Below are 13,251 nucleotides of genomic sequence, written 5' to 3'. Positions count from 1 at the left end.
GGCTGACTTCACTAACTCATTAACCCCACCGGGAGTGGGTAGCAACATTTGCCTAAAGCATGACGTAAAACACTCAAAAATCACTTCAAATGTCAGTTTTAGCACCAATTAGTAATCAAATCTATAAAAGCAAAGGTCAGATAAGGAGCAGTAGCAGAATTAGGAAGTTATTGGAATGTTTTTTTGAAATGTTTATTTAGTGTCTTCTCGTTTGTCTGGCTTATGGACATATACAGTAGCCATAAATATGCTTCGCAAAATGAAGAAAAATGCCGAACCTTAGATCGGTAAAAATGTCCGCTAGTAATGATGTGATCCGGAGAAGATACGTCGAACTAGTACTAGTATAATTTTGCAATCTACCGAAACTAATAGCAAAGTAACGTTCCAAATCATTTGTTTGAAGTGAATGCCAAACTAAATTTATAGTTTCTTGTCAAAGCTGTTTCGTCAATCCAAACAAAAGGCAACAAAATGACGTAATATATCGTGCCATTCTCTATGTACCAAACCGGTTGTGACCGGCACCCCCCTTGCCGCTCTCCTTCTAGTTTTTACTCGGTTACCAGGGTGACACCAATTATTGACCCATAACAGCAACGATGAACAATATATGGATTATTAGCGTAAATGCCTCTGTCGTTATAAAGATTTCATTGTAAAAATAACCCTTCGTGAATTAGTTTCACCCCATAAGTTTCATTTATTAAAATAAAGCTGCATGAATGAAACTTGCGTTGATCATTTCGTTTATTTTCAAACGGTAGGGTTGATTTTTACGTGATTTAATGTTTGTCATTAAACTGATAATTACACTTACACTATTATAGAGTAATTAGTCTCTCGTCATTGCTGTGGTCGATAATCAATATCGACGGTCATCAGTGCTGAGGCCTCCAGCGAAATACCGCAAAAAGGGCCACTGCTAACGGGGCGCGAACAAGTGTTACTAGCAGGACTTCTTTATTTTTTAAACGCGATTTCTAAAAAGAAAATAAAAGCATCTTTGGGAGCCGGACAGAAAACAGCAATGCCATTTTCTTCTAGAAAAGGGAACACTTAAATTGCTTACTACTTAATTCTACCGGTTTAGGTAGAAGGTGAGGGCGCGTGTACCAGATGAGGGTGCGTGTAGAAGGTGAGGGTGTGCGTAGAAGGTGAGAGTGTGGATAGGTGAGGGCGCAGGTAGAAGGTGAGGATAGTGAGGGTGCAGGTAGGAGAGGATGCAGGTAAAAGGTGAGGGTGCAGATAGAAGGTGAGGATAGGTGAGGGTGCGTGTAGAAGGTGAGGGTGCATGAAGGAGGAGAGGGTACAGGTAGAAGATGAGGGTGTGAGTAGAAGGTGAGGGTGCAGGTAGATGAGGGTGTGGGTAGAAGGTGAGGGTGCAGGTAGAAGAGGGTGCGGGTAAAAGATGAGGGTGTGGGTAGGTGAAGGTGCAGGTAGAAGATGAGGGTGTGGGTAGGTTAGGGTACAAGCAGAAGGTACAAGTAGAAGGTGAGGGTGGGTAAAAAAGGTGAGGCTGTAGGTAGAAGGTGAGGGTACAGGTAGAAGGTGAGGGTGCGTGAAGAAGGTTAGGGGGAGAATAGGTGAGGGTGCAGATAGAAAGTGAGTGAGTAGAAAGTGAGGGTGTCAGTAAAAGGTAAGAGTACAGGTGGAAGGCGAGGGGTGCAGGTAGGTGGCGGTGCAGGTAGAAGGTGAGGTTACAGGTAAAAGGTGAGGGCGTGGGTAGGTGAGGGTGGGAGTAGAAGGTGAGGGCACGGGTAGATGAGGGCGTTGGTAGGTGAGGGTGAAGGTAGAAGGTGAGGGCAAGAGTAGAAGGTGAGGGCAAGGGTAGAAGTTGAGGGCAAGGGTAGGTGAGAACACGGGTAGAAGGTAAGGGCGTGGGTAGAAGGTGTGGGTTAAGGTAGGTGAGGGCATGGGTAGAAAATGAGGGTACGGGTAGAAGGTGCTGGCAGGGGTAGAAGGTGAGGGCACGGGTAGAAGGTGAGGGCATGGGTAGAAGGTGAGGGCGCGTGTACCAGATGAGGGGGGTGGAAAGGTGAGGGTGCGTGTAGAAGGTGAGTGTGGATAGGTGAGGGCGCAGGTAGAAGGTGAGGATAGTGAGGGTGCAGGTAGGAGAGGATGCAGGTAAAAGGTGAGGGTGCAGGTAGAAGATGAGGATAGGTGAGGGTGCGTGTAGAAGGTGAGGGTGCATGAAGGAGGAGAGGGTACAGGTAGAAGATGAGGGTGTGAGTAGAAGGTGAGGTTGCAGGTAGATGAGGGTGTGGGTAGAAGGTGAGGGTGCGGGTAAAAGATGAGGGTGTGGGTAGGTTAGGGTACAAGCAGAAGGTACAAGTAGAAGGTGAGGGTGCGTAAAAAAGGTGAGGGTACAGGTAGAAGGTGAGGTTGCGTTAAAAAGGTGTAGGGGAGAATAGGTGAGGGTGCAGGTAGAAAGTGAGGGTGTCAGTAGAAGGTAAGAGTACAGGTGGAAGGCGAGGTGTGCAGGTAGGTGACAGTGCAGGTAGAAGGTTAAAGCGCAGGTAGAAGGTGAGGTTACAGGTAAAAGGTGAGGGCGTGGGTAGGTGAGGGTGGGAGTAGAAGGTGAGGGCATGGGTAGATGAGGGCGTTGGTAGGTGAGGGTGAATGTAGAAGGTGAGGGCAAGGGTAGGTGAGGGCACGGGTAGAAGGTAAGGGCGTGGGTAGAAGGTGAGATCACGGGTAGGTGTGGGTTAAGGTAGGTGAGCGCATGGGTAGAAAATGAGGGTACGGGTAGAAGGTGCTGGCACAGGTAGAAGTTGAGGGCACGGGTAGAAGTTGAGGGCACGGGTAGAAGGTGAGGGCACGGGTAGAAGGTGAGGGCACGGGTAGAAGGTGAGGGCACGGGTAGAAGGTGAGGGCATGGGTAGAAACTGTGGGCGCGGGTAGAAGGTGAGGGCATGGGTAGAAGGTGAGGGCACGGGTAGGTGAGGGCATGGGTAGAAGGTGAGGGCGCGGGTAGAAGGTGAGGGCAAGGGTAGAAGGTGAGGGCACGGGTAGAAGGTGAGGGCGTGGGTAGAAACTGTGGGCGCGGGTAGAAGGTGAGGGCTTGGGTAGAAGGTGAGGGTGCAGGTAGGCGAGGGTCATATCAAGACATTCTCATAAGACATTAGTGAAAGAAGTAATAGTTTATTCAATAATTATTTACAATGAATAAGGGGTACTATTTCTAACTTCTTCAACTCGAGATAGTTATACTGACACCACAGTACAAAAAAGGCGAAATAAGCCCGTAAAGGCAAAAGACCAATTTCTCCACAGACAGGGACTGAAGCTTCCTGTCATCCTAGCAAAATACCAAGCATGGAGAAAGCCTTCATTTCCATTGGCTAAATATAGGAAGCTACTGTGATATTTTTGTTTGGTAAACAAAGTTTAAGACATTGTGTATCTAGATAGCTTTTCGAAATTCTTCATATAATTTGTATTTAAATATTGAATGAAAACAATAACAAAGGTGTGGCTGACAAGGGCTCTTTAACGTCAAAACGATTTCATTGGTGTATGGCTTAGAAATTTTAAAATACTTACACTGACCTTTGCAGGATTCCCTAATTCAATAGCAAAGAAAAAGAACATAAAATACAAAGAGCGTGATCAAATAATCAATAGAAAGTACAAAATTAATTTCATGGATAGCAAACAACAGCTTTGTAGTTAGGTGAAGAAGATTTCATGACTCAAGTACATGATTCCTATAAAACTCACCCTGAAACCTGCCTCATTTCAGACTTCAATCAAGCTACTTGCTTTATTCAAGCTTCTGATTACAATAATCAGAACACAAAAATCAGAAGATACACTGAAAATAGCCATTTCTTAAATCTCCACAAAACAAGGAAATTCCATTCACCTTTTAAGCAGTAACAAAAGAAAATAATAATAATACACCTGTAAGCTGTGATTAATAATAAATCATATCAACCTTACACAAAAATTAGTTATAATGATAACAAAAATCAAGCAAAGGGACTGCTTCCTTAGAGGTTGTTGGCATAATATATATAATAGCTCATGCATTAGTATTGAATTATTCAACTTTCCTGTGCTGTTCACTTCTTTGAAAAGGTTATGACTTACTGTCTGTATTCATAGAAAAGGTTAAAGGGGCCGTCTCACCCAGTGTGCACTGCACGCTCATGTTTGTGTTGTTATCTGGGAACTTGAGGTCCCAGTCCCGGGTCCCCGTCTTGTAGAGACTTCAAGAAAAGGATTTTGCTTAACACACTCGGTGTGTGTGCAGTGTGCGCCAACATAACTTTCAAACCTTTTGCGCCCATCGAAATTATCCGAAGGGGATAGGGCTGAATAACGTATGCGCTCGCTCAAGATCTGGAGAAAACAAGCACAAGCGTGCAGTGTACACTGGATGAGACGGCCTCTTTAAGGAAAAATAAATAAATCAAACAGTACTATAAATCAAAATAGTTCACAAGTGATCTGTGCAGATCCTTACAAATTCCTTAAAAAAAAACCTTTCATTAGAAAAATATAGGTTTACTAAAATTCTGCTTAATCTTTCCGTAGTATCTTCTTTATATGAGTCTACAGCTGTTTTATTGACGATCTCTATTTTAGAATCCCCTGTCGCGTCAAGAATTGTTCACAAGTTAGTGTCTTAAAGCAAGGCAAATCTTGACAAATAATTGTTAGGAACATTATGGCTTTTAACAATAAATAGTCAATGGTTGCCATGTTTTCAAATAACAACTTTGCTACATTTCAGAATGGCACAGAAAATGGGGAATAAAAAATAACAGTATTCTAAATGATTGAAAATAGGACTGAAACTATGATTGTACATTACGAACAAATGGAGATTGTACATTTTCAATTGGCATTTTAGGCTTTGAGCATGATTTATCAGGAGCTGAATGGCCTATTGTATTTACAGAATATCATAGTAGTAGCCAGTGGTGCAAATAGACAATTTAACTCACTTTCATAATTATGATACCATAATCTATGATATGAAAAAATATGATATGAAAGAAAAAAAAATCAAACTTTGAATAGGATCAGCATTTTTTATCATACCTACTTTAAGAAGAAAGTTGTTTTCAACTTTAGATGTGTATCTGGCTGTTTACACTCACTTAAAAATCCTGAATTTTTCTCCTACCTGTCTTGTTATATATACATAGCATCTAAATCAAAGTACACTAGCCTTCATGCAGCAGTATGCCTATGTGGCCATGGTACCCTGTAATGACATGTTCATGTCGAGGTTTGGGATGTCAAAAAGGTCACAGACCCCCTCATTGTCATCCAGATTAAAGTAGTAGTCATGGTCAGCGGGTGGCGGGGATAAACGTAGTAGAGGAGCATACACTAAAAGGAAAATCACATCACAAAGATAAATACAGATGATTGTGTGCGATATACCCTATACGGTATATATGGTATGTGAATGTCTAAAACAGATGGCTATCATGTTAGTCCCTATACTGTATGTACTATTTAAAACACACTTGGGATTTTATATCAACGAAAACACAATCTTCAAGTGTTTTGAATGGCTTCAACACATCATTAATATTAATAGCTTCTATTGACCTTCTTCCTTTGTACATAGTAAAACAATGGAAAAAAACAATGCTTAAAGAATACAAAGAGGAATTAAAGAATACAAGGGAGCAATTAACATTCTCGGTAGATTTTGGGGAGGCCCAAACGTTGGGTGTTAACATTATTAACATTCTTGTTAGTAAATTTCTTGGCCCTTCTGAAATGGAAACCTGTTTAAATATAAGTAAGGAGGAAGGTAGTTTAGATTTGTTCGATATTGATGTTTCCGACGATTTCTTGGCTAACATTGCTTTGCCTGAGGCTGCACCACCAGCTCAACCTACTACGCTCACAGCTTGTACTTTCAATAACTGCACCATCAACCTACTACGCTCACAGCTTGTACTTTCAATAACTGCACCATCAACCTACTACGCTCACAGCTTGTACTTTCAATAACTGCACCATCAACCTACTACGCTCACAGCTTGTACTTTCAATAACTGCACCATCAACCTACTTCGCTCACAGCTTGTACTTTCAATAACTGCACCATCAACCTACTTCGCTCACAGCTTGTACTTTCAAACACTGCACCATCAACCTACTACGCTCACAGCTTGTATTTCAATAACTGCACCATCAACCTACTTCGCTCACAGCTTGTACTTTCAATAACTGCACCATCAACCTACTTCGCTCACAGCTTGTACTTTCAATAACTGCACCATCAACCTACTACGCTCACAGCTTGTACTTTCAAACACTGCACCATCAACCTACTACGCTCACAGCTTGTACTTTTAATAACTGCACCATCAACCTACTTCGCTCACAGCTTGTACTTTCAATAACTGCACCATCAACCTACTTCGCTCACAGCTTGTACTTTCAAACACTGCACCATCAACCTACTACGCTCACAGCTTGTACTTTCAAACACTGCACCATCAATTTCACTACAAAGTGATTAAACGTGTAATGACTATTTGATATTTGACATTATAATCTAGAGAGCTCTTTATGTATTTTAGTTTTATTTCATATGCAAATTAGGATGAAGTTTTAATATAAAATTTCACCTGCGTTAGTATTCTTTATATAAAATGTTCATCCTAATATGCATCTCTTTGAAGTCGCTATTGCTCCCCATAATTCCCTGGAGATTAATTCAATTCCCTCCCCACACTTTTAGAATGAAGAGGGGATTATGTGCTATAAAACCTCATCCTTGTGACTAAATCTCGTCATCGGATTGGATAAAATGGCTATTGAATATTAATGAGTTTTTGAAGTATATTACAAACACTATCACAACAAGTTTACTATTATTATTAATAATACATTTTTCAATATCATTATCAATGGCAAAGCTACCAAACAAAATATAATATATGGTAAATATTTTGTTCCTTGCGAATTACCTTCAGCAGACATAAGTTCATCAATAACCTCATCTGCTATCTTGCCAGGGTCTAAAGAAAGGAATAGTTAAGCACCAAATCAACTGTTTTTTATCATTTTACTAAACTTAGTATACCTTTTCCATTTCCAAAGATGATGTCATTAGCAACATCTTTGAGCTCTTTTGCTAAAAAGTCAATAAATAAAACAAAAGAAATTAAACAGTAAATAAAATAAACACAAAACTGTATTAAACATTAAGCAGGCTGGTTGCTTCTTATCAGTTACAGCATTTCATTTTGTCTTTCAATTGTGTTTTGCATGATGCTGTTGTTATTTACAAATAATCTTTTGTAAGCAAACTGGGAACAAGAACAACCTGCCATAAAACTTTCAACCAACAAGAAACCAAGGAACAAACTAGATCTGTAATCCATATCATGGCCTAAAAGTAGACATTCCTTATCACAGCCCCAAAAAGCACTCCAGCACAACACAGTGACACAAAGAACCCATTTCCATTGTCTACTATAATTCAATTAATTGGACGATTGTTATGAGTTGTATGCAAATTGGCTGCTTTTGGCCGCTTTAGGAAAAATGTCACGTTTCTGTTTGGCCGCTTTTGGCAGTTTTGATAGTGAATGATAACAATATTTTAGAAAGACAATTTTTGTAAAACATAACAGCCAACATGTATTGTCATTCACAAGCTCACTCATAACAATGAACTTTCTCTCACCTTGACTTGTATCAAGAACCTCTGTCTTAACTTTCGCCGGGGCATTCTCCAAACTGCTACAACTGCTTGCAGCCCCATTTGTTTCTGCTTCCATTGGCTCCTCAGGATTTGTATCATTATTTCCATTCTCCTCTGCCAGGGGTGGTACAGGTGTGACTACAGGACTATCTCCTGCTGCATCCTTGTTCACAAGCAGCACATGGATAGGGCCATTTTGGCTCTTCAGGTGTATCTGGTACTTTTTAGGCATACCAGGAACCTGGTAGACAAAAGACATGATAGACAAAAACGGCTTTCTAAGAAACTTTTTCTGAAAATCTTTACCCACCTCCACCAATAAATGACAAATGTTTTTATACATTCCAGGGGTTTCATTTTGGCCCGGCAGTCGGTGGAACCCCCAGCTACCATTTTCTATTTTTTTTTAAGAGTCAATTAATGTTTAATTTAAACTAATAAAACAAAATAACTTCCACCCCTATTTATCAATTTATACAACCTACTCTGAAACTTAATGAAACCCCTGCATTCTTCATATTTCAGTTCCACTCTCTAGCAAACTATGCTGTGCAGCCAATGGGGGTTTGTTAAGTAGAAAATTCTACTCTGCTTATAAAGTAATATAGATTAAGGCAGACAATTTGATTCAGGGAACACCGTTAGCCCACTCAAAGTAACACAAACAATGAGCTATCCATAGTGGACAGTTTTTTTATAACCTTTAATAGCATGTGAAAAGCCACAACCAGGGGTTTCATTAAGGTACAGAGTAGGCGGTTGAGATTGATAAGTAGGGGGTGGAGGTGATTTTATTCTATTAAATCAAATAAAACTTTAACCACCTTTTAAAATAGTTGGTGGTTCCCCCTGGCTGCAGGGGCCTAATGGAAACCCCTGCACTGCTATACCAGCTTATTATGACTCACCTGTTCAGGAATTGGAACCTCCAGTTGTGTTCCCGAGGGAGCTTGAATCGCAAGTAAGGTGTCCCCCTTAAATGATTTACATACATCATCATATGTCACAAAAGCCAGTTTCTCATTCTCTGGATCTTCAGAAATGTTTTTTAGACTCTGTTGTACCCAGGCTCTCTGTTCATCAAGTTTTCGCTCTTCTTCATCTAAAGCTTCTAGCTCTTTTTTCAAAACAACAAGTTTATCTGAGATTTCTCTAGTGTTACACCCTGGGCCGGCACCCCTACAAGAAGAACAGTTTTACACTATTAGTCTAGCAGGATTTAACTTCAACAACAACAATTATAACAATGGATACATCAATTAATACTCTCAAGTAAAAATAATGCGGATTCTAATAGATTCTATTGTCTTTTAACGGTTGCATTTCAGTCAGACCTCCGGAGGTAAACTGGTGACAATGTGGCTTTAAATACGGCCTGATAGTATGTTAATAATCCTGAGTGTTTCGCAAATTAAAGAAGAAAAGCTTTTTTTTAAGGATTGAAAAGTTGTGACAAACATCGAATGATATTTCTTTGTGTATTGTGTGTGAATTGCACTTCCTTATTGAAGGTCGTGATGGGTCCTTGATAGCCCTTTGCAATTGTCATTCTGCAAAAGTCTTGAATGCCCACTTAGTAGAACTTTTGGTTGACGGAGGAACACAGTTCTCAAAGTTACTTCCTCCTCTGCTCTTTTTAGTAGGCATTTTTTGCGTTATTAAACGGACTCATATAAAATCCCCCGGGATTTTATATCCACGAAAACACTCCTATTGTTTTAAATAGTACATACAGGAAAATACCACATGGGAGAAAGTATTAAATTCCTATCTGCTATTGCAATTATTATCTTTATATGAAACAGAAATCTTTGTATTTTTAGATTTTTTGTTATTTTTAGATTTTTTCACCTAATTTGTCTTCTGATAAGGAATGAAAAGAGCTTTGTCTACTGTTCTTGCCAACCCAGAAAAACATGATGCTCAGGCTTGATGATCACTATACATATATATATATATATATTTTTTTTTTTTTTTGAGGGGGGATTGGATAACACAAGAGAAAAATAAAACTTTCATAAACTGCCATAAAAAATAATATAAAATTTATATAGCACTTATTTATAGAATATCTATAGAATTTATGTAGTGCTTCATTACAAACCGTGTTCAAAGCGCTTCATTTAAAATCCTAATGCATTGAGAATGTCCTATCTTAAAACTGAGGAACACAAGCTTCTAGTAAGCTCACATCCATTCAACAAGTCAAAGTCAGGACTGAGAAACAGAAAAATACTATCCATGTCTCGACCGGGAATCAAACCTGTTTCAGCAGAGGCGTTAGGTCCCAAATGCTGACACGCTAACACACTGGGCCACCTGTGGTGAGAGGCCCCATACGCTGACACGCTTACACACTGGGCCACCTGTGGTGAGAGGCCCCATACGATGACACGCTAACACACTGGGCCACCTGTGGTGAGAGGCCCCATACGCTGACACACTAACACACTGGGCCACCTGTGGTGAGAGGCCCCATACACTGACACGCTAACACACTGGGCCACCTACATGGAGTTTGAAATTGCTGTTATTGTCTTTTCTTGTATGAATACTCTCAAAACCCCTCAAACCCTTTTACGCTTGTTAGCAAAGTTTTTCCAGAGCTCTAAACAAAAATGCAAGTATTCAATTACAATGGGACTTCCTGTAATGCAAACAGATGCTTCCAATTCAACATTACAACCGACTGAGGGCAAAAACATCTGAAAATCACAGTCTCCTTAAGAGGAATAATATTGTAGGCCCTTCTACCTTCAGGGTTGTCAACATTAACACAAATTCAAAAGTATCCGGATTCATTTCGCCAAAAGCGCAACACTTGATTCATGTCCACACTTTAGTCTTAGCAAAGAGCCAGCCTTCCACACTAGCACGGATCATCAGAAAACTCTGAAAGTTATGGTATGAAGTCATTTTTATGGTATGCTCAAAGCAGCAGACACATCTGCGATATAACGCCATCGTTTTCATTTTGATATGGATTTGACCGTCCATACTTTGGACCATCACTTTCAACAGAGTTTTTTAAAAGTATACAGATACGCGGATCCAACCCCCGTGTAAGTGTGGGCAGAACGTATAAAAAGTATACAGATTTAAACAAATCCGGGTTAGCAAGGACGGAACCCTTAGCGTCTGTATTTTTTTAAATATTTTTTTTACAGGTTTAAAAGCTGTTAGTACACTATTTTTTTAAAATTACCTTTTTTATAAGAACGTTCAGCCTGAGATTTCACCTAAGTCACACTAGCAAGATGTTCAGGAGATGTCAGGGACATTTAGGAGGATATGTTTGTTGCATGACATCTACGCACTATTAGACATTGTTAAATTGTGTGTGATTGTCGAAGGAGCGAACGAAACAGGAGCAAAGGTTGCTATTTGAGACCATTCACCTTTATGTGTAAGTGACGTCCTTTGCGCGATAAGAATAAAAACAAACAGAGTTGCCCTGATATCAGGTAGATGTCCTGCCCCAGGTCAGGACATGGGCCCCTTTGATGTTTTGTCCTGACAAGCGAATTTGTCGCGTTGGGTAAAAACATAGGTCGCACTTAGCTTTATAACATGTCGGGACATCTGTCAGTTTCTGGGCTTATCGAAACAGAGATGTCCTGAACATCTTGATAGTGCAACCGGGCCCTAATTGTAAGAACATGTTGATGCTCAGATAGCAGATTTTTTTCTCCTGATGCGTTTTAAAATTCAGAATCAAATTGTGGTCATAGTAACAACATGATTATTGCTATTGATCATTAGTGTAATGATGTGTATGTATTATATACTTATATACACTAAAATTTAAGAACATCAATAAGAACATATTCAGCCTTAAAATGTCCCAAATATAAGAACGGTCTAGCCTCAACTTGAAATTAGACGTTCTTATAAAAAAAGAGTGTAAAGGGAATTTGTTGTATAAGCAGTAAACTATGAACGTTTTGTTTGCTGTAACACAAAAAGTGTAGAAGCCAAAGAGGACTGAAGAGTATTGATCCTACGTTTAAAAAAATGAATATTTTTAAAAATCAGTCAAACATAACAGAGTTAAACAAATAAAGGTGAATTATGACGTACATTTACAATTAAGCTTTTTTCAGCATTAAAACTTCTGACTTTTAAAAGCAATATTAAAAGTCAAAGCTTGTTTGTTTCAGAAAAGATAGTTAAGGATGCATTTCTGCCACATCAGCATACCAAACAAGGAGTTTAGATAAGACAATGGAAAGGTCATTTACACAATCTTCAGAGGAATTTAATGTAAAGCTGGAAAAACCCAATAAACACTGTGTTAAAACAATTTTAAGACTTTAAGAAGAGACCAAAAAAACCTGGCTTTTACATTTCGTAATTAGAACAAGAATTTTACAAAATTCTTATAACTTAAGTTAAGTAATATATTTTTTTGTAATAAGCAAGCTTTTCAGCAAAAACGTAAATCAACAGAAGAAACCAATCTTTATCATTACAACACAACTTTGCCCCTAAAGCAGTGTAAAATATCTGCAGGATATCGCATTTATTTTTGGTCATTCGATGAGAAGTGAAGTTTCAAATTTCATCTAAAAGATTGCTTGAGTCACAGGAACTATAGCGCGAAATGTCCGACAAATTATTCATTCTAAAACAAGACAAATTCGTGACGGATATAACTAAAGGTTTAACTCTTACATTAAAGGTGTAGTGCACCCAGAATAATTATTGATCTATGAAATAAAAGCGTTCATGAGTGTTGGACACGGGCTGCGAGCTCACAAGCGATGACTTTCACTCCCATCGACAAGAAATCAACAGGAGCATGTTGTTCTTACTTACTTCCACTGAATACTGTTCTTAGATTTCTTCTCAATAAGTCCGATCCCTTCTAAAACATTTGTTATATCGTAGATTCTTCTCTTCTGTCGTACTGCCAAGGTATCGGCCGCCTACGAAAAAAAAAAACACATATTGTAAATACCACACCACTCGAGGAAGACCTCTATTGCGCGAGGGCTCGAACGACACTCTCCTGTTTCCGTACAAGATCACAGAAATAGCCAAGAAGGGATAGCAAATTTTACATCCTTTTTTGGTAACTTACAACTTTAAGATCTAATACTCCATCTTTCGCCTCTTGGAGTAGGCTGACGAATTTCGTTGTCAATAAACCGAGCGATTTTTCATGTCGGCTCGGAGTTCCCGGAGAACCGAAATCCGCCATGTTCCCGAGCTGCATGCTGCAGAAATTCTTTGCGATCATCTGATTGGCCAAAATCCAGATTTAAATAGTGCCGCCGTTATAGGCCTTTGTGTCAGTAAAAAAAAGTGAGGGACGGGTAGGATATTTAAAAACAAACAATGAATTAAAACTGACTCATCTCTACCTCAAATTCACTAAACTGACTATGTAGTATATTTTTTACGTTATCTTTCCTTTACTTAGTTCATTAACAGATTTGGGTGAATTTTGAAGTTAATGTAAGAGGTAAAATTTGTAGTCTTTATAACCACCCCCAAGGGATGAGTTGTGGCGGCATTCCATTCGGTTCCAGGGTCCTTGATTAGAAAGCGTCGTTTTCCCG

The 13,251-nt window shown here is 39.5% G+C and overlaps 1 protein-coding gene and 1 long non-coding RNA gene across 3 annotated transcripts; both read right to left on the bottom strand.

Annotated features, from left to right (window-relative positions):
- Nucleotides 1-3,128: 3,128 nt before the first annotated feature.
- On the bottom strand, nt 3,129-12,939 carry LOC5507044 (transcription factor E2F5). 2 transcript variants are annotated; one of them, XM_001627662.3, is made up of 7 exons: nt 12,771-12,938; nt 12,506-12,615; nt 8,596-8,866; nt 7,670-7,928; nt 7,064-7,114; nt 6,948-6,998; nt 3,129-5,346 (listed from the first exon to the last, which is right to left on the bottom strand). In XM_001627662.3, the coding sequence occupies exons 1-7, from the start codon at nt 12,927-12,929 to the stop codon at nt 5,201-5,203; spliced, it is 1,047 nt and encodes a 348-aa protein (XP_001627712.2). In that variant the 5' UTR covers nt 12,930-12,938; the 3' UTR covers nt 3,129-5,200. The 2 variants fall into 2 exon arrangements, with proteins under 2 accessions (XP_001627712.2, XP_032231399.1); XM_032375508.2 differs by lacking the exon at nt 7,064-7,114 and having other exon boundaries at nt 12,771-12,939.
- Nucleotides 5,803-6,941, bottom strand: LOC125559131. Its single transcript, XR_007306367.1, has 2 exons — nt 5,908-6,941; nt 5,803-5,863 (listed from the first exon to the last, which is right to left on the bottom strand). It is a non-coding gene; the product is annotated as an uncharacterized LOC125559131 (long non-coding RNA).
- Nucleotides 12,940-13,251: the final 312 nt, after the last annotated feature.

This window comes from Nematostella vectensis, chromosome 13, assembly GCF_932526225.1.
Source record: "Nematostella vectensis chromosome 13, jaNemVect1.1, whole genome shotgun sequence".
Taxonomy (NCBI): domain Eukaryota; kingdom Metazoa; phylum Cnidaria; class Anthozoa; order Actiniaria; family Edwardsiidae; genus Nematostella; species Nematostella vectensis.
The sequence above is the reverse complement of the archived record's forward strand: the minus strand, read 5'-3'. Positions and strand labels throughout refer to the sequence as shown.